We start from the raw sequence: 24,861 nt of genomic DNA, 5'->3' as shown, positions 1-24,861 counted from the left end.
GGGTTATTCAGATCAGTGCAGTTGTGCAGTGACTGTGCAACTGCTTTAACAGAGCAACATATCTGGCAGAAGTGGACCCTGAAATAGTAGGCTCTAGAGGAACGCTTAAAGTTTCTCAAAAGTGGAAATATAGTTGGAAATATAGTGGAAAGACCTGGAGGCTTTATACTGCTGTGTTTTAGTGATGTGTGTGTGTAGTGATGGAGAGATGGAGAGGGCATGGGTCCTTATCAGTTGGAGTAATATGGATATGAATGCTGCATTCATGTAGTAGGTGGAGGGCTGTATTTTGGAGCCGTACTGAGCCGTGCCCTAAGTTTGTGTCTTACTGTCTTTGATTAATGAATAACAGCAAGAGTATCCATCATAGAATCACAGAATGGCTCAGTTGGAAGGAACTCCGGGAGGTCACCTGGTCCAAACTACTTGTTTATGCCCAAACAGCGTTTGAATATATCCAAGGAGGGAGATTCCACAACCTCATTTGGCAACCTGTTGCAATGCTTAGTCACCCTCACTGTAAAAAAGTCTTTCCTGACGTTCAGATGGAACCTCCTGTATTTCATACTCTGTCCACTGCCTCTGGTCCTATCACTGAGCACCCCTGAAAAGAGTCTGTCTCTGTCGTCTTTTCAGCCTCTCTTCTGGTATTTACAGGTATCAGTAGGATGTCCCCTGAGCCTTCCCTTCTCCAGGATGAAGACTCCCAGCTCTTTCAGTCTTTCTCCCACAGTAGGGATGTTCCAGTCCCTTCATCTACATTGCCATTTGTTTTACTCTCTTCAAGTATATGCATGCCTCTCTTGTACTGGGAAGGCCAGAACTGGACACAGAACTGGACACCTGATGTGGCCTCACCAGTGCTGAGCAGAGGGGAAGGATCACCTCCCTTGGCCTGCTGGCAGTGCTTTGCCTAGTGCAGCCCAGGATACTGTTAGCCTTCTTTGTGGCAAGGGCACGTTATTGGCTCATGTTCGACTTGGTGTCTACCGAGACCCCCAGGTCCTTTTCCTCCCCACATGCAGGACTTTGCACTTCCTTTTGAACTCCATGAAGTTTCTGCCAGCCCACTTTTCCAGCCTCTAACATCATGAGCAATGTATTTGGCTCCAGCCCAGAAAGTTTGAACAGTTTGATTCATTGTGTATATGACACAGTGGAATTTTTACTTCTTAGTTTTTGGAGGTGAGGTCATGGAAACCAGAATGTTTATTTTTACGCTTAGGTGAAAAACTTTGTGTTTTGAAGTTTTCTTAGATGTATCTGGTGCTCAGTTATTTTCATAACAAAAATAAATTTAAGTTACAACACCAGTTAAATATAGGGTGTATGTACATATATATATACATATATATATATATATATACGTGTGGCCTGAAATTTAGAGGGTGTTTTGGTGAACTATAGGACTCCATTGTCTTACAGTCGGAAACTTATCTAATTGTCTTCTAGTAGTTCACATTAGCTTTTTGAAGTGCAATTAGGTCCTCTGATAACAGCAAGATAACACTGATTTTTTTTGTGTAGTTCTCTCATTTTCCCCCTCTCCTTGGAAACAATTTCTATTGGAAGCAGTGTAAGAATTTTAAGAAGCTGATGTATTTGACGGCTACACTGCATTTTTAAACTGATAATATTTTTAAAGAATAATTAAAAAACGAATTTAAGAGAAGTAAGCACATGTAACTATCAGTAAGTATTTTAAATTAGTTCTTAAGAAGAAATTGAGGTAGAGGATGAAAAAAACTAACCTTTTCCTTTTTACATCCTTGTTTTTGAAGCTTTCACTCTAAATCTGTAATAAAGAAAGTCAGAAGGTATGTGTGTATTTTTAGAGAAATGAGAAAGATAGCAACGTAGTTGATGTAAGACTGTATTCTAGACTAACACTATTTTTTCTCATCTAGAAGTATGGACTTTTAGTTAAACCTTAAATGTGTCTCAACAATTCTAACCACTGCATGTGAATAAGCCTTCTGCTGTACTTATTTTTTTAAATGTTGATCAAACTGCTAGTGATCTGAATACAGAACAGGGAGATAAGACGTTTATTTCTGTCCCTTACATACATCAGACAAGACTGAGGAGGATTAGTTTTACATATGGATTGTTGTGGGGTTGTTAGGTTCCTGTAGGATGTGGTTTATCCTTCGATAATCCTCTGCTATGTACTAGTTGTAACACAGAGTTGATAACCTTTGTAGGGTCATTATGTAGTTAGAGAAAACTTGGGATTAGCCTGGTGGGTAATAGTAAACATGACATGCACATTTTTCCCCGTAGAATTTTGCATAAAGGTGGGGAAATATTTATTTTTTCTTCGAGTCTGAATGCTTGCCTAGAAGGGCAGCTGAACGCATGAACAGGAAAGGAAAAAATGCTTACAGATATCTTAATTCTTACCTCTTTAGTGTCATATAACATGTATGTACATTAGAGACTTTCACAAGAGTTTCTTACTATGATGCCGTTCAGAACAAATGCAATCTATCTTCATAAGGCATGAGGTTTGCCACTTTTAAGCCAGTTCTTAAGCTTACTATTATTTACTTAGTCTGTTAATTTTTTTATTCTGTGAATAAATATTTAGAAGTCTAAAATGTTTATCACAGGCAAAAAAAAAAAAAAGCTATGTAGAACAGCCAACTTTAAAAGCAGTTGTTGTGTACGTTTGTAAAGTAATTGCTTTCTTTGCTTGAAACTAAACTTTAAAATGTTTTTCCTATTCTGAGTTCCATATTTCAATTTGGAAAGCTTTGTTCTTCACTTTGTCTGACAAATCTAAACTGAAATTAATGATGATGTCTGCTTCTTCTAAGGTGCCCATGATTTTGTTCATTATTTTGGTTTACAGGCTTTGGACTTGGTTCTACTTCTATGCATACTTATCTTGTACCATTCAAGGTAGCTTGAGGCCAGAAGGGTTATTGTAGGCTGTGTTTTCCAGAGGCCAGCATCTCTTCTGTCTGTCACAGTTGCTAGGCCTGTGCAAATGTGCTGAGCACAGTAGAGTATTGCAACAGATCATAGATACCTGAAGGAGAGAAACTGTATTCCTGTTTTGTTTAGTTTCAACAATAAAGCACAACATTTCACCATAATAGCACTTCAGTCTTCCTCTAATGGTTGTGCAGTGAGGCCTAGCTTATGTTGAAGCCACTGTATCTCCTATGTTGGGGCACATGCCCCATTTTTTTTTTTTTCTCCTTTGGCATATAGAGAATTCAAAGAATATCTGGTTGTTTGTTCTTTTGATAGAAATGTATTCTGGGTCAGATTTTTGAAAGCTGTCTGAGCCCAAAATATAGATGGTCAGTTAACGCCTATTTTTACAGACATCGTCATACTGGTTTGACCATGTTGTTCAAGTTCGGTGTAGAGTGCTTGCCCTTGATGCATGCAGCTGGAGGAGCACTTATGTGCAGACTTGGAAATTGTATTTGTTTCTTGTTTTTCTGTTTTTGTATGTTCTAACTCCAGAACTGCTTTAATAAAATAACATACTAAGTATAGTGTAGTAAGTTGCTAATATTACTATAAATTGTAAAATACAAGTTTTATTTAAGTTATTAACTTGATTGTAGTGGAAACTTCACAGTAGTGAGATGTATGAGAACGTAGATTATTCAAGTGTATTTTCTTAGAAGAATATCAAGCGAATTCAAAGTAGCATTTATTTTCTCACATTAAAAAATGGGTAATAAGAAATAAAATTTTGGTTGAAAGGTCATCTTTCTGCCTTCTCTTATCGCAAGGTTTGTCCTTCCATGACATTTGAGCTACACTAATAGTGAACCCTTCACAAAAGTTGGTGGTAACTGCAAGCTTAAATGCAACAATCAGATTCCGCAGTTGTTTAGAGAATAAACTGTATTTAAAACCAAATCAAAACACCAGCTAGATTGTCAACAAGGCAGCTTCCTTGGACAGCCTTTTGTAATGGTTCATGAAAGATAGAAACATACGTCAGGGATTGGACAGATTATCACCAGATTCTTGACTGGCAGAAATCAACACTTGACAGTGAATAAATGTGCATTTATGCTGGTATAAAATTCTCCTCCCCTAATGCAACATGAAGGCAGAGAATATTGTGTGTGCCTCCATGTGCTCCACGCTGTGTGCCCCTCCCCCAGCATCACGAATTTTATCAAAGATTTATGTTTGAGTGATATTCATCAACTTGCAGTGGTTTTGTTAACAAAAAAATAGATAACTGAAAACCAATAATATGAAGTTTGTCATATTTATTTTGTTCCTCTATAAGTGCAATATAAATTTATAAGAACAGCCAAACTGATTCAGAACAAGAGTCCTTTGTGTTGTGTGTTTTTTCTTTAGCAGTAGCTATCAGTGGATGCCTAGGGCGGCAAACCTGTAGGATAACACCTCCAGTTATCCCAGTATCCAGGTATTTTAAGCTGTGGGGATGTCCTGAACCTGTTGTGTTTTTTCTATTTAGTGTCTCTCAGTGGATCTATTTTTAGACTGTTTTTGTGTAGTATTTAACTTGTGGAAACTTACCGTATCCACAGTGTCTTCTGACAACATGTGAAGTAGTCTTATTCCCATTTCTTGAAATGCCAGCTCTTACTGCTTATTGAACCATTCTCCTGTGAGCTTCATATAATGGCCTCTAGTTTCTCTTCTGGGAGAATTAGGCAACTGTAATATGCATCCATAGTCTCTGTGGTACTAGCAGCCTTGTAGAGATCTGTCTTACTTTTGCAGATAGAGTTCTGCACATTTGTTATCATTAGTATCATTGACCATAGAAAATAAAGTAGAGACCAAGAGAAATCTCCATTGCAGGACTTAAGGTGCCACTTGAGCCATGGCTGCTTCTCCTTATGTTCCTTGATTTATTTATTTATTTATCGGACACAAAATTTATGAGATGATTTCATAGGTTGGAGTGTTATATAAATAAGTGTGGTATGAAATCCAGCTTACCTTGCTCAACAATACAAACTAAACCTGTAATAAATTTTAAGTTACGTACTAGACAGTGAAATGACGATGTATGCTTAAACAGTACTCTTAAAGATAGAAAACAAATGGACTTCTGTTTAAATTGTAGAGGTAATTAATTTTGGATTAAAAAGTCCTTAGCAATGATATATTCTACATATAGAGATATGGTGGTGATTCTGAACAGCTTGTATTTTAAGAACATAACTTAATACCATAGTGCTTTGGAATGTCTGGCAGCTGAGATGATGTACTCTTGTGATGGTCCTAATTGAGAGTCGTACAGACTTCAAAAAAGGTATCATTGCAGATACTGATAGCTTCTTGGGATCTGAATGTTTACTTAAACGCCTTTTTAAAAAGAATTGCACGTTGTATTAATCATTCTAATGAATTGTGAAGAATGAGCAGAAAATTAATAATAAAATGACGAAACAAGCAAACATTATTTTATGGTACACTTGTAATGCAAATATATATTTATTGTGAACATATATATATAATGGGTTTTATAAGTTACCAACTTTCATTCTTGATCTAGCAGGCATTTTCAAAATCCTTTACGAACATTTATAAGGCAAATTATGGAGAAGTCTAAAGGATTCTTAGCTTCCATTTTTTTCCCCATTGTTTTCAAATGATTGTGAATATTGTTTAAGATGTTACAATTTTGAAATAGCTTTAATCAGGATCAGATTGGCTAAGCTACTGTTCTGTTCAGTAGAAACAGTAAACTTCTCATCAGTTAAATGACCGCTATTTCTAACAAAGTATTTTATTATTTGTTTTTGAGATTCCATTAAGAAATAGTAACAATAGTGAAAGAAAGGTTTCAATGCATTGCTGTGTTGCTTTGTTTATTTAAAGAATATAGTTTCTGTAGCTTTTAGTTAACATGTATTGTAAAAAGCTACAAATTTCTCATTTCTTTCAATTCAAGTTGGCACAGAAATTAATTCCTTTCTGTGGGAGGGGTGAAGAACTAAATTGTACTAAACAAAACTTCAAGATTAAAATGAGCAATGAGCCTGGGGCTTTTCAGTTTAGTTGTTACAAAACCAAGATATACAACACCCAAGAGGCAGTATTTGAAAATAGACCACTGCATTTGCTGCTTCTGTATGCCAGAGTTACTATAAACACTAACAGTTGGAAGACAGTGACCCATAACTTGGCATTTTTTTCATTTACATTGAGCAGTGGTTTCTGTGAAAGCAGTGAAGTTATTTTTCAGCTTATATGATAAGGAAAAATCTGTGTTTCTGCTTTAAAACGCGCTGAGTATTAAGTGGTTTTGTCTGAAATCATTAAAACTAAAAGATTAGTGGCATGGTTGCTTTGTAATAACTCTGTATGCCACTGAATAGACTTTAGTATCTTGCATATTAGTACAGTTAACAAATGCTTTGTAGTGATAAGCTGTCAATATATAGCTTCTGTGCATCATTGAAACGTACTACACAAACAGTCCATCACAACTCTTGTATGTTATGTATACATATATATATATTTCATTTGAGTATATATCTGTGTGCATATAGGTTTTTAGTAAATACATATATGAAACACATGCACTGGTCATGTTCTCAAATGTCTTATTTTTCTTTTTTTTTAATTTACGTTTATAATACCTGTTTGTGAAATGTGTCAATCAAAAGGGCGTTCAGTGGTGTCTTCTGAAGGAAGAGGAGGTCATTCCCCGTATCAGGGCTATGGAGGGGCGTAGAGGACGACCACCAAATCCAGACAGACAGCATTCAAGAGAGGAATCAAGAATGAGACGACGCAAAGGCCGACCTCCAAATGTTGGCGGCACTGAATTTCTAGACAACACTGATGCAAAGCTTTTAAGAAAGCTACAGGCTCAAGGTAAGAAATATATTACTGCTTTCACAAACAAAGACATGTACTGATGTACATGGAGGATTAATGTTTTTCTAAAGAGAAGTAATGTACATCTTACTTTGGAACTTCGTCAAATGTTTTTATTGAAGCCCTTTTCTGTCTCGAGATCAGGAAATATATGTATGATTCAAGGGAAGATGCATGTGTGCACAGGTGTATGTCTAAGAGCTTATTCTGTAGTTTACGTACATTTAGTTATATAGATTAAAAAAGCAGGCATACGATATTTTTGCTGCTATTGATATTCCTTTAAATTGGCAAAACTGATCAGATCTCTGTGGTCCCTGATAGCAGCTCAAACAACATCAGAACAAGAAATTGAAACTGATTAGCTTTTTCACCCTCTTTAGAATCTAATTTTTCCCTCAGCCTCTACAATGTGTTTATGACTGAATGAAAGAGAATTGATCTCACTAGGCAGAGAACAATGTTATGATTTAAGTTGTAGAGAGCAGTGATTTATTTAAAAAAAAGAAAAAAAAAAAAAACAAAAATTGAAACTAGAAAGGCCCTTTTTTGTTTCACTTTTTCAGAAGTTGATCTTTTTTACGTAAATCAGCTTAACTTGTTTGTTTCTACTTTTGGAATTACATTTGTAGATTTCTCTTTTTTCAAAAAAAAAAAACCAAAAAAACCAACAACACACCTTTGCCTTATTAAAAATGAAAAAAAAATGTTGCTTTAAAAAAATGGCAATGCTATATAAATTCAAACAATCTGGATGGATAAAACTTCGGAGCTATTTCTACCACATCTGAAATTTAGAACCATTGAAGTTAGCGTTTCTGTGAAGCTTTTGGCTGTTCCAGGGAAAACGCTCTTGTGAAATCATTTATAGTGATGAGATCTTAAGACCCATAACGTTGAATACTGTTACATGTTCACAGTACTAATGTATACAGTAGCACTTTAATGTTAGGGAATACTACTAGATATCAAGGGTATGAAGGCCTTATTTTAAATAAACATCGGGCATGTGACCTTCGAATTTCAATTCTTTAGTCCATAACTGTATCATATTTTCCAAATGGAGCTAATGAAAAATTCTTACCTCCAGGAGCTGGGATGTTTTAACTTGGGCTTCAGAACTGCTCTTTCATGTGCTTGCTGTAGACACATTTTGGGGTATCTATATAGTATTTTGCAAGTTTTCCTTGTGTGTGCATTGAATATTTCCTTGGTGCAGTTCTTTGCGTCTTTCTTGTTTGTGTCTGCAGAGTGTTGTTCTGTGTGAAAACGTTTAAGAGATTCGATGGTAATGCTTTAGACAGAAGGACAGAGAGAAAACAACTCTCAGGACACCCAAAGTATTTTTAAGTGTTTTGCAGCTGTTCTACCCGAGTGTTAAGGTCACCACCATGCTTTGCCCAGTGTGAGAGTTGGGAAGCTATTTATAAGTGAAGTGTCAACTGCTGAAGCACCACAACATTTGCTGAGAGGCTGTCTGTTTATTGTGGAGGTACAGGATATTATTCAAAGAAGTCTTTTCTTAGTGGGAAAAGATAAGTCTCAGTCACTAATCATAAGATGTTTTGCTTCATTTAGTATCTTCCTTTTCCCCATATTGATCACTGCAAGGGGGGAGACAATGCTCTCCCATGTCTGTTTTGCCACCACACGCAGCATTTAGAGCATTTAGTAAAATGGACAGAAGCATATGGTCCACATATAAAATAAGATTCAGAATGTGTATTTGATGTTACGTATGTTCAAACCTATCTTGCTTCTTTTTGTTCCTCTTCTGAGAATATAAGAAATGCAAGTTTTCTTGAATCTTTTGTTTTCTGTTTATGAAACTGTTTCCCATGAATTAGCCTTTTCGCTCTCTTTTTAACTTGATGTTTGCTCTAACAGCATCCTGCGACAAGAAGTTTTTGGAGTCTGATAAATACCGATAAAGAAGTTTTGCTAATTTTCAAAAAAAAAATCTTGGGTTTTTGGTGGTGTTCCATAGTTCTGTGATTGTGGGATTTGGAGAATAACAGTTCTCCAGTTTGTGTCCTTTGACTTTGCAAACCTTGCTTCTTTCTGTCATTCATCTTGTCCACTCCAAACTGAAGAGCCCAAGTATTCTTAGTCTTTTCTCAGAATATAGTTGTTCCATCCCTTTTATCTTCTTTTGTGTCTGATTTTGGTATTTTTCTAGATGTTTTACTTTACATTTTTCTATGATGAAGCTTCTCTACTGCCTTTACCTACTGCTTTGCAGGGCTCTTCCATAGTCCTTTGGTGTCAGCACAGCTTTGGATTTTCCAGAATGCTTAATATCATCTGCATATTTGGGGATTAACTTTTCTGTACCCTTTACAGGTCATTGATGAAGAGAGATTAAATAAAGGTGGTTCTTGTACTGATACTTGAGGATACCCTCCACTAACTTTTCTCTATGACAAAAGGTGACTGATGATCCCTACCTTTTGCCTGCAACCACTTAATGAGCTTTCAGTCTGTAAAGGAGCTTTTCTTTGGTGACATAACTGCTTAGTTTTATTAATAAATGTTTGACCTGGAAACTTGTCAAAGATTTTTTGAAATTGTAAACGTGCTCTGTCCATTACATTCCCTTCATCAACCTGTTACTGACATGCTTGTAAAATTCTGAAATTAGGAAGAATTTCCCTCTACAGAAGCCATGCTGACTGTCTCAACAGATCGTGTTTTACAATGTACTCAATGAAGCCTCTCAAGCTCAAGAGGAATAGAAAATGGAAATAGCAGATGAGCATGTTATAAGACTTCCTCTAGAGCCTGTTTTGTTGATGGGAGTCACTAGTCCTATTAACAGGTGAAAAGTGGCTGTTATTAATACAATAAACATCCAGACCAGTGCCTCTCTGGTTCCAAGTTAGTGTTCCTTCAGATTTCTCAGCTTACTCTGTCCAATCCTGGTGTGCAGTTAGCATCTTATTGTATATTTACCTTAAGTTCATCTAGCTCTTTTGACCTGTTGTAGACGATACATTGTGTAGGGGAATATCCCCAACATCTTCAGCCATAGAGACTAGCACAAACAATTCACTAATATTCTTTGCTAAGCCATTTTTTCTTCCTGTTTCATAGAATAATAGAATCACAGAGTGGTTTGGGTTGGAAAGGACCTTAAAGTTCCAACCCATCTCCCAGAGCACCGTCCAGCCTGGCCTTAAACACTTCCAGGGATGAGGCATCCAAAACTTGTCTGGGCAACCTCCCAGAGTGCCTCACCACCCTCATAGTAAAGAATTTCTTCCTTACATCTAATTTAAACCTACCCTTTTTTAATTTACAATTGTTAACCCTTGTTCTGTCACTATACTCCGTCTGTCATTAGGTCCCCCTGATTGCATTTCTGGCTTCTTGTTTTGATATGTGTAAAGATCTTTCACTGTCTGTTCAGGCACCCTATGCAAGGAGCTCTTCAAATTTTTTTCTAGCCCTTCTAACACCCTCCTTAATTTTAATGTCATAGGCTTTCCTGTTTTTATTCAAACAAAATTATTATTTTTAAGTGCTCACCGTTTTCTTATGACAGCCTCCTTTTCTGAAGAGCCATGTGTCTTTTTTTTATTGAACTACCTTTTTCCTTTTTGAAATGTGGCACAGTGTTTATTTACCTAGATCAGTAAAGGGTTTTTGTTCTTTAACTGCTTCGAGGTTGTTCACTTTAAGATTGCACACTTGAAGACTGCTTTTTACACCTTCTTTTAATGTTCCACCAAGTGGATTACAAGCGTCTCTTCCTTTAATGTTTTTGTTATGTCTTGATGCCATACTTTACATAGAAGGCCGGTCAGCTGATATTCCTGTAATTCCCATCGATGCCATATCTTATTAAAGAACATTGTAACATGTATGTGAGATGTCCGTTACATCTAGATTACCATTCGATGCCAAGAATTCTAGTTTCTATTCTTCCTGTTTTTTTTTTTTTTCCTTGCCTTGATTTAGAAGTACTCAAAATTTTTTCTTAATAAAGCACACAGCAGTTGAATGGGATTGCAGGTGGGTCTGATTTGCTGTGCCTGGTTTTTTGTAGATTTTAACCTTCTGGTTTTTTTTGTTTGTTTGTTTGCTTGTGTTTTGTTTTTTCAAAGACATGCTGCACATTAACTACATCCTCCTCTTGGATCGTCCCAGTTTAGACTCAATAGTCTTCTGCATCTGTTGGCTTTTCCATAGATCACAGTTAGAATTTAGGACATAGAGGAGAAGTTAAATTTCTAGCTTCTAGTTCTGTTGCAGTTCATGTTTAGCTGCTTCTTATGTATTGTTTCCCCTTGGCCCTGAAGGTTTCCCAGTTGTAGTGTACCTATTTGTAATGTTCTTAACTATCTACAACGTTGTCTGATCTACACATGGGCATTCCATGTGTCTGCCTGCCTCTTGGTCGTTGGACAGGAAGCTGGCACTATTTTGAAGAATTCTATAAGGGAGGTATTGGGCTTCAGTACTTTGAATAGCAAGCTGAATTTAGCCTCCAGAAAAATCCTTCCTATAACTGTCTACATCATTGGGTCCATGCACAGTTCACCCAAATTTCATACTGTTCTCACTTGTAATATTAGAACGAGTCAGGAAGTTACTAATTAGCAAAAGAGTGGTAGCTGTCTGTACGTAGCCATGGTTAAAGAATGCTCTGTCCCAGTTGAGTCTGCTTCTACTACATTGTTCAAGAAGGATTAGGTGATTATTTGAAGTAACAAATAAGGAAGAGAGTAATTTCATGCTTTCTGAAAGAAATGATGATCGGGTACTTTGAGACAAATATATTCTGCTTTAAAAAGAAAGAAGAAATCTGGCTTTAAGCAAAGCAGCATTGTTAGCGGGATACTATCACATACTTTACGGAGACATTTCTCCTCCAAAAATAAAACATTTCTTAATGTAGAAGCTATCCACAGTTTTTCTGATGCATACATATATATACATAAAAATATGTATCTGTGCTTGTGTCTGTGTTTATATATATATTGGAAATACCCCAAAGTAGTTGGTACTTGAATGTTTTCAAGATAAACGTGCACAAGAAATGGACTGTTTTCTCCATTTGTTTACCTCAAACAAGCATCTGGAAATGTGAGCTATGTCTTTATTGTTGGACAGCACTGTTTTTATGAACTCAATTCCTTTTTTATAACAGAAATAGCTAGACAAGCAGCACAAATAAAGCTACTAAGAAAACTCCAGAAGCAGGAACAAGCTCGAGCTGCCAAAGAAGCAAAAAAACAGCAAGGCAAGTATCAGACTTGTGAAAGCTTGTGCCTGCTGGAAGATTAGTTTGAGAACTGTTGACGTGAAGTTGTATGCTTTTCATCATTTTCTGCTGATACTAATTTATTTATTTATTTATTTTGCCTTTCTTATAGCTATTATGGCAGCTGAAGAAAAGAGAAAGCAAAAAGAGCAGATAAAGATAATGAAGCAGCAGGTAACCTTTGTGGTTGCTGATTAAGCTCTTCTTGTTTTGAATTACCGAGTTTTGGTTTTTAAATTATTTAGTAAGTTAAGTCTGCTTGTTACAAAGTGAATGTTTTAAATCTAGTTCTACAGAGCACACTGTATATTATTGAAAAATGTAAATTCTGTTGTCATGCCAGTTCATGCTGTCAGGACATCCCAGATTTGTCTGTGTTGATCTAAGCTGTGCATACATGTAGCTGCTTGCCAACATTGGTAAGAAATTCAGAAACTGCTGCTCCAGTGTGGTGATGTGGTCATCCTTTAACTAGATCCGTGAAAACAAGTAATGATGTATCTCTTTCTGTACATACCAGAATAGTGTAGTTAGCTTCTTCATGGATTCTGGCTATCTCTCAGTGGTTTTAGATTGTGTGTGAAGGGTTATATCTCAGTATGCCAATGAATTAATATGTTTTTATACATACAGGTATTGTCCAATACTGTTATAGCAAATGCTTCTGCCAAAAGTGAGAATGTGCCTGTATAAACATTACCACGTGAAGCTACTTATGGTATCAGGCTTTTCATTATTTTAACAACAGAATTTTAACAAAATAGTGAGATGTTATTTATGTTGGGAATATGAAAGCTTTCAAAAAGAAATAACATCATGTTGTCTGTGGCTGTAGGGTCAGTTCCTTTTTAAAATTTTTGTTATTAAGGCATCCAAACTAATCATTAATTATCTGAATGTTTTAAAAATCTAAAGATACTGAAGTCCACTTAACTGTGAATACATTAACCAGGTTGCATGTGGGCGACTGTTACTGGCTGACAGATCAAGTGCTTTGGGTTTCACAGTACTCAGATTTTGCATGTTGCCACAACTGAAAGGCTCCTAGAACTAAGGCAGAAAATGATGGTTTGACATACCCCTGTATCTCTTCTTCAGGGAGATTACATCAAATCACTGCCCTTTTTTGTGTTTAAACTCCCATTTCCATTCATTCCTGAATAGCTCCACCATTGCCTGCTAGAATTTGAACACTGCAAGTTTACTTATAGTGTCATTATCTGGCAATCTTAAAACTGTTAAAGAAATAAAATAATAATACTGTGACTTCCTAAACATGAACACTTATGCATAACTGTGAATGTTGGTTTTTCAGGGATATATCAGGCATCTTCTAATGCTAGTAAAAATTCTAAACATGCATTACTGTAAGGGAACAATTGACTGTAATGCTTGTGAGACTCAATAACAGAAGGTATATGTGTATAAACTTGCTCTTTTTTTTTTCTGAAGTAATTTTCCTTAATATTGTTTTCAAGAAACAGAATTAACTTTCTTCCCCTTCTAGGAGAAAATTAAGCGTATCCAGCAAATCAGAATGGAGAAAGAGCTTCGAGCTCAACAAATTTTAGAGGTAGACATAACGGCTCAAGTATTTCTGTGTTTGCATTTGTGAGAATGTTGTCCTTTAATAGTCACACATGAAGTAAGAATGTTACCAAATACAGCAGTTCTAACAATATGGACTTAAAGAAGCCAGTTCAAAAATTTCCAAGTACAATTTTGCAATATTTGGATGCTAAAGCAATATGTTCTACTTTGTATGAAATGCAGTAGTATTAAAATACTAATTTTATGAATATATAAGCTATAATAAAGTAGTATACAATACTAGTATGCTGTTCTAATGTACTACTTTGCTAGTGTAGCAGCAAGGATAGATCACTAGTATTCAAGTTTCCTATCATGCAAATACTAATTTTTTAATCTCTTTGCCATTTATATTTTATTGTTTCGTTATTTTATTTATTTATTTTTGGTTATAATATCCAAGTGAAGCAATTTTGCGTAGGACTTGTTATTCTGTCTTAATTTAAATAAAGACATAGTGAATGGATTGACTATGTGACATACATTGAGGAAGAAATTACTTGGAATGTACACTTAATATGTGATGTCATTTTCAGCTTTTTATGGTGTATAGCTTTATTTCTAGTCAGATTATTTTTAAGTTGTGAAGTTGCTGTTGAGTGACCTATTTTGCATGCACAGGCAAAAAAGAAAAAGAAGGAAGAAGCAGCAAATGCCAAATTATTGGAAGCTGAAAAGCGAATCAAGGTTAGTTTATAAGAGTTTGAAAAATAAGTGTGTTGTTATGCATAATATGTGTTGATGCAGAAGAGCAATTTTTAGGAAGAGTATTCAACTGAATAGGTATGGCATGTGAATAAATCTGAGTGTGCATATGTTTTGTAGGTATGTAACACATACGGAACTTTTTACACGTGTGTCATATAGAAACACAGAAACATGCATGCATGCATGCATGAATATATTGACATAGAGACTAATTTTTTACGCCATTACCAGGAGTTTTGCTTACATGATGCTTGGTTTACATAGCTTCAAATGCTTTTGCAATAGCATTATTCACAATGTTTTTTAAAGCACACTATTAAAATACTTTGTTGCTTCCCAACTAATATTCTTGTATAGGCTAGATGTATACAAGACTAGAGAACTCTTCTGCAGACACCGGAAAAAAAGTAGTTTATATTAGTAGTTCTATTACTGCTTTGGTGGTGTTGGTGTGTTTTAACATTGAACTCCCAACTCGGTAGATTTGCTTTCATATATACTATTACTGTTCTGTGGTTGGTTTATGGGGAAATAAAACTAAGAAAACTTAATTAGATGTGCTGTTTTAGTATAGCAAATATGTTCATCTTAGTAAGTACAGTTTGATAAGATACATTTCTGTTGTTTTGCTTAAGGAAAAAGAGATGCGAAGGCAGCAAGCTGTTCTTCTCAAGCACCAGGTTGGTATACATTTGGTTGACCAAGCAGGCAGAATGCCAATTGTGAACTACTACTTAAGTAATGTGGGGAAAAAATCTTCAAAATATGCCCTTTTTAAATTCCTGGGTTTGATTCCTGCACAATTTTTCTTTCATCTTATGATTTGTTGCTTTGCTTTGGTATTGGGGTCTTTTGGGGGATTTAAAAGTGGTTTTATGACTTTGTGATTTCTGTTTCATAATGTTGTGCCAACTCTTTCTACCAGGAGTTGGAGAGGCATAGACTAGATATGGTATGGGTATGTTTATTTTTGTACATCTAACACCGCATTGTGATTTGGTTGTGATATGGTTGTCATAGCAATGCATAAAATGTAGCACTGGCTGCTGTCATATTACATACTGCTGCATGGCTTTACAGCACAGTGCATTGCATACATCTGCTTGTCTTGTCTGTTAAGGGAAAAAAAGACATCTCAAAAGTATATAAATTGAACGTGGCAATCTGTAAATAAGTTCTTAAACAGAAATCTTTGTTGCTGATGTCCCAACATAAATTGGACAACTGTGTAAGATCAGGGATTAATTAATACAAAAATTAATAGGTTGTCACATGGATACTTTTTCTAAACCTTGTCCCATTCATTGGGAGTGGATCTAGAAGTTTTTAAATATGATTTGAATTAACCTGCTTTAGAAGTTAGGATCGTGTCTCTCCCAAGTCTGCAAAATACTGAGCAAATCAGCTTTCAGTCAGTGTAAATACATAACATTATAATTATACAGTGAAACATTAGCCTATAATCCTACTCTCATTGAACTAGATGGTAAAATACCTTTTGCTTTTACTGGAGCCAAGGCTTATTCTACAGTTTTTAAGGCAGAAAAAAACATACATACCACTCTAGAATACAGCTCCTTAATGCATTTGAAGTTATTGATGTAACTTATTGGAGGACAGGCATCAGTAAATTCAAGTGTCAGTGCGTATGTATATGTGCTGCGCCAGCATTAGCTTGATCTAGAGTTGAGAAAATTCATCATACTAATTTGTTGCTCGATCACAGAAATGTTAATATTTGCAATGTTCAAAATGACCAGTTTACAAATTTCTATTGAATTGGCTATTGAGGAAGTAAATTGCAAGTTCCCTGATAGCAGATGTAAGGTAACTGACCTGTTCCAGCCAACCATTATGCTTTTTGTTCTGCCAGCTTATGAAGGAGCATCACAACTGACCACAAGTAAATCTGTATGCTTCTTTTTTTTTTACACTGTCTCCATATTCATTGCTTTACCTGTTTTGCTTTTGATTGTTCTTGTATTTGCTTTCTAAACCTGAACTAAAACATGCACAGACTTGGCCATTCTTGTTCTATATTTAGTATTTACTGTGACTTGTCTATTAATGCTAAACTTGTACTTAGCTTTTTTATCGATATTAACATGTGGATTAGTTTTGTTCTAATCCTATCTGTTTCAATAGGAACGAGAAAGGAGAAGACAACATATGATGCTTATGAAAGCCATGGAAGCACGTAAAAAAGCAGAAGTGAGTAATTAACCAGTGAAACTTTGAAGTTTTCATTTGCTCATTCTGCAGTCATCTGTAGAAGACCAGGACCATTTATTAGATGCTGGTAGTGTGAACCTGCACAACCTAATCCAAAACCCATCAAAATGAGTTCATCTAATGCTAAGATAGAAATTTTTGCTTTTTGTTCTAGGTTGTTTTTTGCCACCTGCTTCCTTTAATTTATACTAGTAATAAAAATTTAGTTCTAATATAAATAGCAGAGTTAAAGACTTTCTGTGAAAAGGAGCAAAATAAAATTCTCATTCAGATTCTCTTTATAGATAAACAGTCAGTTTGGCTTTTTCTCATTCACGGAAAACCAATTTTTACTTTTTACTCACATGAAACATTTCACTTTAAATGTATGTAATAGAAGGTTTTCCTAAGAATTTAGGACCAAGACTTTGGTGGTATGGAGATAACACATCATATATTTACCTTGAGGCTTGAATGCATCTCTAACAGTATGAGGGTTTTACTTATTCTGGAGTTCTGTGTACTTCAGGCTAGCAATATCAAACAGTGGTAAAATCACTTCATTTATGCCAACAGGGTAGCAAGCTACCATGAGTGTATGAGCATTTTCCCTGTAATTAACTGAGGATCAATGAACAACAAATGGTTTTTAAACATGCATTTATCACCAGTTGGCTTTATCAAGAGTTTTGTGCACTTAACTGTAACGGGAGAGGTTCTAGGAGCTGTCCAGTCAGCTGTTTGGAAGCAACATATAATTCATAGCATCCAAATGATTACAAAGATGCATATATTCAGTAGGATTTTTGTTTTGTCACTTAAGGGAGAAAATATCATGTGCAACTGCAATTTTACTTGAACTGTCTTTTAGTTTAATGTCCTATAGAGAAATTGATCCTGGAGAAGTGAACGTGTAAAATGTAATAGCCCAGATAATGTTTCATATTATATTGATAACCATGCAAATAAAGCTACTAAGAGCTGAATATTATGAAGATCATTTTCCACAGCAGCACTAAAATAAGGAGTAGATCTAATTTTTACACAGCTGGGTGGAATTTAAATTAAAACAACTGTTGTGAAAAAATCATTGATTCTGTATTCCACATATATTGTTGTGGCTGAAAATATTTCAGTGTGTTGTACCTGTACAATACTGGTGAAATTAAAAATATTGACTCTCACATGTCCATGTAATAGAGTAGTGTGTGCAGATTCTAAATTGGAATCTAAGAGAAATCTGAGTGGATCTTAGATTTGCTATTCATTTATTTTGTTCTGTTTGTGTAGTTTCTACCTTCCTTTTACTTGAATGCAGGTTCCTTAATTGCCGTAGTAAGTACTAAGATTACTTAAGTAGTACTTTTCAAATTCTTAGACTGTTACACTGTAAGTATAGTACACGGGTTTTATTTTCTGCCCTTTTAAATCTATTGAAGGAAAAAGAGCGGTTAAAGCAAGAAAAACGTGATGAAAAAAGATTAAATAAAGAACGTAAACTAGAACAGCGAAGATTGGAATTGGAAATGGCAAAGGAGCTAAAGAAGCCTAATGAAGATATGTGCTTAGCAGATCAGAAGGTAATTGTAATAACATAAAATGTATTTCCTTGCCTCATGTCTCTGTCTTCTGCTGTTGTGACAATAACTATTTTTCTTGCAGTCACTCATCAAGCGTTCAAGTTTTGGTCTAGATAATGAAAGAACTATATTTAAAATCTATAAATACAGTATATGAGAAACACTGAAGTGGGTATTGATATATTTAGTTAAAAACATGTTGTTTAAAAGTGGACTGCTTCCCAAAAACCATTTGCATGATTGCTTTAATAAAAATTCCGTAGTCTCAGTTGTTTTTATAGCAGGAACATGCACTTTCTCTCAGTACATAGGCACTAAATAGAGCTTTGTTCATATGTGCAACTCTTCTAAGCCATTATTCAAAAAAAAAAAAAAAAATTACTCTTCCAAGCTTCTCTGTTGTCAGTTCTTGTCCTTCAGGACTGTACTTATCTCAAGCTCAAGGCCCAAGTTTTCCAGAGAATTCTGGAGAATTTTCCCCTTCTGTGTCCCTGAAATATTTTTATGCCACCTTTTATGGTACTTTGGCTCAAAATACAGCCTGAGAACCTCTCCTGGCCAAAAAGTAATTATAGGAGGCCACAGTCTAATTAATACTAAGTGAAAAAGTTAAACAGTAATGATGAGTTCATAAACAATAATGATTTATGGATGGGGTGGGGGGCAGCTCTTCTAGTGCCTTCACCTTCTATTGTTAATATACTGTAAGTTATATGATTGTATCAGCCAATTTCCCTAGCTAGTATCAAAAAAAGTTATCCTCTGAAATATACTACTGAATCTTTAATTATTTTTCCTTACTTTTCAGCCTTTGCCAGAGCTGCCTCGCATTCCAGGCCTTGTTCTTGCTGGAAGCACATTTTCAGATTGTCTCATGGTAGTGCAGTTCTTGCGTAACTTTGGTAAAGTTCTTGGCTTTGATGTGAATACGGAAGTCCCTTCTCTGAGTATTCTTCAAGAGGGTTTGCTAAACATAGGGGACAGCATGGGAGAAATACAAGACTTGCTTGTAAAGCTAGTCTCTGCAGCTGTTTGTGATCCAGGACTTGTTACAGGATACAAGGTAAAAAAAAAAAAAAAAAAAAAAAATCTAAAAATTAAAAAAAAATCCATAGTAAAAAAAGTATACTTATAAATGCATTCTTCATAGTATACAAAAATAGTCCAGTTGGAACACACATTTTCTTATTCTCTTTATCTTATGCCATTAATATTAGTATTATCTCTATTCTTAAAAACTTACAGGGTGAAGACATTCTAATTTGTTACTAATTTGTTACTAAAAAATCTCGATTGAAGTTCTTGTGGTAAAAAGCAAGCAAAACCACATCACTGTTTTATAAACAATAATATGGTCTGCAGTGAAAAGAATATTTTCAAATGTGATTAATTGAAATATCTTTATTTTTAGGCTAAGACTATTCTTGGGGAGCACTTACTGAACGTTGGCATCAATCGAGATAATGTATCTGAGATTTTGCAGATATTTATGGAGGCTCACTGTGGGCAAACTGAGCTTACAGAGAGCTTGAAGACAAAAGCTTTTCAGGCACATACTCCAGCTCAGAAAGCAGCAGTTCTTGCTTTCCTTGTCAATGAGTTAGCTTGCAGTAAAAGTGTGGTCAGGTAAGATGTTTCTCGAACAGATGTGTAAAAATAAAATTATTAAAATGTTATAGTTTAAAAATGCAGTATACACTACTTTGTTACAGGAGACTTCTTGATGTTCTCGAAATGAAAGCTGAAATCTGCTGTTACTGCTGCTTGCTTTTATGTACTTCTGATATTACAGAAGATTAGCCATTTTTCTGCCAAGTTTTTTGGCTTTGTTTTTTTAAGCCTTGAAGTAAAATCCACTATTCTGGGAGTAAAAAATGTGGTTGAATACAAAGAAATTTACTAGGTATTGTGGGGAACAGTGTAGAAGTGCTGTGTAAATCGTCTGTAGTACTCTTTTCCTTTTGATTTTTTTTTCTTTTTTTTTACTATATCAGTACTTTAATACATCAATACTTTTAAGTCAATTGTAAGCTGAAGTAGCAGGCTTGATTTATCATGGTGTAGTAATTCAAGAAAGTGTATACTTCAGTTGTTGTTGGTGATGAATAGCATTTTGTAATTAAAAAAAAAGCTATGATATACAACATTGAAAAATCCAGAAACATGCAATAAAAAGTTAGGAAATGCCAGTCTTTGGGATACCTTCACCTCCGTATGCTTGCTTACTGTGATAGTCTTCTATGACCAAATTGAGTAGGTTTTTGTGTCTTGCCAATTCTGTCTGTCTTGGTACAATGTGTTGGAGTAGTTAACCAGGGTTGCTCAACGAAAGAGATGTTTCATGTTTTAAAAAAGGCTGGAACATTGCAAGAGAATTGGCTAGAGCAAGTGCTGTGTAAGTACTTTTCAAGAGAGTTCATGTGTATTAATCAAATTCATCACAGCAAGGAATTGTTTCACTTATGTATATTACAGATGACGAACTGTAAAACCAGATTTATAAAAATAATTCAAAAACAAGTTGAGCTTCATTTTCGTAATTATTATTAATTTCGTAATTGAAACAAGTATAAGCTGCTAAATTGTTGATGCTGGAATTCCTCAGGTGTGGGTTCCCAGATAATTGACAACTGAACCACTACTTTTGTTCTTCAATGTCTGCATTGGAAAATAGATGTTAGTTTGTAGATCACATGGATCCTCGAGAGAATACTATAGCTGTATTTGTGATAATTTTGTATTCTGTGTAAGGCTAGCTCCTTTGTGGTACATACAGCTGGAGGCTTCACATTGAATGGGAACTATGAAAAGAAGTGTCAAATATTTTGAATGACATACTTCTGAAAGCTTACATTGTATTCTAAATAAAGATTGCATGATTCATGTACAGTAGTACACTGCATGGACATTCCAAGTATTGAAACTTCCTAGCTTTAAAATTATTTTGTACTTTAAGCATTTCTTCAAGGTAGCTCTTTGAGACAATGAATCTCTGCATAAATGTCTGTCGGAAAAAGATATGTAAGATCACAGTTAATGGTGTTTCCTTGACTACTTTGGATTATTTTGTCTTTGACAGTGAAATTGACAAAAACATTGATTATATGTCGAACTTAAGGAGAGATAAATGGATGGTTGAAGGCAAACTTCGAAAGTAAGTTTCATTTCCTTAAATGTTACCACGTATTGCTTTTTTGCATTTGCTCAGATACGCTACTATATAGGCAATTGGTTCTTAGTTAAAAATTATCTGATGCAATTACAGATTTTCCAAAAAGTTAATTTAGAGTGTCCCAGCACCAGTCTTTTACCATACGCTAAAGAAGCATGAGATTCAGAGTGTTAGTGTCCCTCATAACTGGAACTAAGTTAAGTCCATTTTGTGTTATTTGGTTAAAAAAAAAAATTATATATTTTTTATTGGAATGTTACATGAGCAGTCAAATTGTGATTGACATTATCAAAGTTTATTTTGGACCTACCATACTTAGTAATGTTCATTCTGAAAGGCATTTTAAGAAAACATGGTTTTCATACAACAGTCACCCATTAAATTTTGCCTATTTATATTACATAATATTAACGTTTCCATTTTGTGTATGTTGCATCATTCCCTATAGTTAGATATTGTCTGTAGCATGCAAACATTGGGATGTTTTAATGTTTTCATTTAAGGTAAAATTGGAACGTTTTAAGACTGTTCAGCATCATACCCACTGTTCTCCCATCCTACAAGACAAAATTCCATACAGCAAGCATAATGGCTCCAACTACCAGGAAGCTAGAAGGCATAAATTTCATGAATCACAGGGGGTAAAAATGCATAGCCAGACTCTTTCTTTTTTCTTGGTCATCTTTACTTCTTACCAGGAATGGTGAATCCTTTCTTAGTCTTTGCTTTAGGTACTTGTGTTTCTAATCTTGTTTCTCCCTTTTTTCCCTTTAATGTATCTGCGAAGGAAGAAGGAAGAAGTAAAGAAGAAGGACAAGAGGGAGGTAGAGGAAAAAATAAGACCAGTAAAAATAACTCTCTACTAATACTGTAGATATCAGTCTGTATAGGGTTAATACATTTTATCCCTTAGGACAGTCCAAATACCTTTTTCTGTCTTCATCTGTATTTCTTCTAGGGGATATAGTTTAAAAAGTGTCGCTGAAGTTCTGATGTAGACAATTATTTGTTAGTGGAATGGGACCCTTGCCTGTTCTTGTCGCCTAAGGGACTCCTTAGTCTTTCTCTCCCTCCATCAAACTGTAAGTACTTGTAGATGTAGGATCCTCCATTTTCTCTCATGATCGTTCTTTTCTTTCCCTTCAAATAGTGGGCATAATACCCTGAAGCCCTAAGCCGCTCTTTCTTTCTACAATCATTTCTCTTTTTCTTGTGTTTTCTTCTCCTGTGTGGATGTGAGGTTTCAATAGTGCTTTTCCTACTTTAAAGTGTAAGTATTATGGGAGTACTCTGAGAAATTCTTCTTGTGCTTCTTTGAAGTCACTGGACTTGACTCATCTCTCTCATCTGTGGTTCAAAATCTTTGAATTTTTCACTTTTTTTCTGATGAACTCTCAGAAGCTTTAAAGAAGAGATTTCATTGACCGGTTAAAAACAATGCTGTCCTCTTCTGTCAGTTGGTGATTTTCATAGAATCTTACAACTGTTGTGGGGCTTCTCTGAAAAGAAACCTGTTCATTTAAGCCTTCTGTTTGGTCTTTCTTCAGCTTCTAAGCTTCATTCTTATGCATGTTATTTTCCCCATCCATTTTAGAGCTCAGGCTAGTTTTTAAATATCCCAGTCCCAGACAGTTTTAGGAATATCTGGTCTCTTGAATACTTGCCATGTGATTGACAGATACCTGTACACTTTTTACATGCACATAAACCTGAAAACAAAAGCTCTTTGTATGTGGAAAGTGTGTAGTGATAGAATAAAGGATTCTGAGGAATGAGTTTTATTTCAGCTCAGCCTGGTACCGGATTTGAGCATATGTGTCGTGTAAATCATCATAGGATGATGTCCAGATTGTCTTGAAGTATATACAAGTGGGACAAGAAGAGATTCTGCTTGTGTCAGAAGATGTTTTTACATATGCTCCTACTGTTGTTCAGATTAGTTTATCAACCGGATATTCGGGGGGGGGGGGAGATATGAAAACCTATGTTGGTAAGATGTAAGACAAAACAAAAAAAGCCCATTAGAATCCCAGGCTTCAAAAAGGAAAAAGCTGGTAGAGAGACTGTTGTTGTTGTTTTTTCTTATGGCTGTTGAACAGATTTCCTTGAGAATTAGATTATTTATGGTCTGAAACTGAATTCTGAGCTGCCTAGACTACACTTTCTACAGGGCTGATGGTCAGTGAGAGGTCACATTTATTGCCTTCACATTTAGGTGTGAATCTTGATACTAATCACCATTTTTGTGAAGGTATCTGTCTCATCAGTTCAATTAATCTTTCTTTGTCATCTGTATTTTGTATCACAGCTATTGTCAGAAGACTGTCTCCCTGAGATGAACCAGGTGTTTTTACTGCTAGATAATCATAACTTCAGTGTCTTCTTTTCCATTACATGTCTTCTTGACATCTCTTTTGTAGCTTGATCGATGTAAAAGGCAATAAAAATGAAATGTGGCTTCTTGAAGGATTAGATAATACCTATTTCTTCACAAAGCTTTGAAATTTTGAAATACTGCAGAACAAGTTTTTTTACAACAACGATGTTGTTTTTAACATTCCAGTGTTATGGCATACTCCTTGTAAGTTAATTTCTTTCCAATGAGGCCATCTCAGTTGTAAATGATAACGGTAAACCAAAAACAGTGTTAGACAGGGGTAGGAATTACACCTTGAATTTGGGTAGGAGGTAATTCTGATTTGGAAAACTTTCAATTTTTGAGACCCCAAGTGAACAGTCTTAAGAGAATGTGATGTTTAGTATTTTTTTTTTCCTTGCTATTTGTTAATATTTATGTCATGTACAAAATTACGGGGGAGGCTTTCAAAAGGGGAATTTTATTTCCATGATCTAGTAAACATTACAGATTAGGAAAGCGTCGGCTTAAGTCACATATCTGAGTATTTGGTGGGTCACCCGTTCTTCTCTATAGGCCAATGGACTTAGTAATTCCTTCATAGGTTACAGAAGTCCTTTTAGTCTGTATGTGAGAGTTGGAAATGAAAGAGTTTTCTGAGTGAAGGTTTTCTTCTCTCAGCCATATTTGTAGGTAGTAGGAAGAAAATTGTGCCACCTCTTGACAAATCTGAACATTATTTGAAGTTACGTTCTCATTGATTTCTTCCTCTGTGCTACTTTGGATACAGACAGCTGCCTTGGGAGCTTGTACTGCTATAAAAGGAGGGCATCTTTGATTCATTTCCATCTTTATTTGTAGTGTCATGCAGGCTTCCTTTGGTGCTTTCCAGCATTTTATCTCTATTTTTGCTTTCAGTGAAAGTAGCCTTCTTCACTTGTTCTCATTTCTTTTAGGTATATAAATGAGGGTGTTTGTTGATCATTGAACTCATCTGCCAGCTTTTTTTATTGAGTTGTTTCCCAGATTATCTTCATCTAATTTGTCTCTAAAGTTGTTCAGTCACACAGCATTCAACGTTGCTTTGTTTGATAGTTTATTTCTGTGCATAGGCAGGAATTTCCAGTCCAGTTGA

General features: G+C 35.4%; 1 protein-coding gene across 20 annotated transcripts in view; it reads left to right on the top strand.

The window, feature by feature from the left end:
• BAZ2B (bromodomain adjacent to zinc finger domain 2B) overlaps positions 1 to 24,861 on the top strand; it is a 142,153-nt gene that overhangs the window by 98,485 nt on the left and 18,807 nt on the right. For 13 of the 20 annotated variants that reach the window (XM_080599995.1, XM_080599991.1, XM_080599997.1 and 10 more), the window contains 12 exons: positions 6,630 to 6,840; positions 11,996 to 12,088; positions 12,222 to 12,283; positions 13,617 to 13,682; positions 14,321 to 14,386; positions 15,043 to 15,087; positions 15,333 to 15,365; positions 16,553 to 16,618; positions 18,058 to 18,198; positions 19,007 to 19,261; positions 19,610 to 19,824; positions 21,278 to 21,352. In XM_080599995.1, coding sequence (XP_080456121.1) covers positions 6,630 to 6,840; positions 11,996 to 12,088; positions 12,222 to 12,283; positions 13,617 to 13,682; positions 14,321 to 14,386; positions 15,043 to 15,087; positions 15,333 to 15,365; positions 16,553 to 16,618; positions 18,058 to 18,198; positions 19,007 to 19,261; positions 19,610 to 19,824; positions 21,278 to 21,352 — 1,328 coding nt within the window. The remainder of the gene's footprint in view (positions 1 to 6,629; positions 6,841 to 11,995; positions 12,089 to 12,221; positions 12,284 to 13,616; positions 13,683 to 14,320; positions 14,387 to 15,042; positions 15,088 to 15,332; positions 15,366 to 16,552; positions 16,619 to 18,057; positions 18,199 to 19,006; positions 19,262 to 19,609; positions 19,825 to 21,277; positions 21,353 to 24,861) is intronic. The other 7 variants (XM_080599994.1, XM_080599988.1, XM_080599999.1 and 4 more) reach the window with 2 other exon arrangements.

Source organism: Anser brachyrhynchus (genome assembly GCF_964034855.1).
Source record: "Anser brachyrhynchus genome assembly, chromosome: 7".
In the NCBI taxonomy this organism is placed as follows: Eukaryota; Metazoa; Chordata; class Aves; order Anseriformes; family Anatidae; genus Anser; species Anser brachyrhynchus.
Note: the sequence above shows the minus strand (reverse complement) of the source record. Positions and strands in the feature narration are given on the sequence as shown.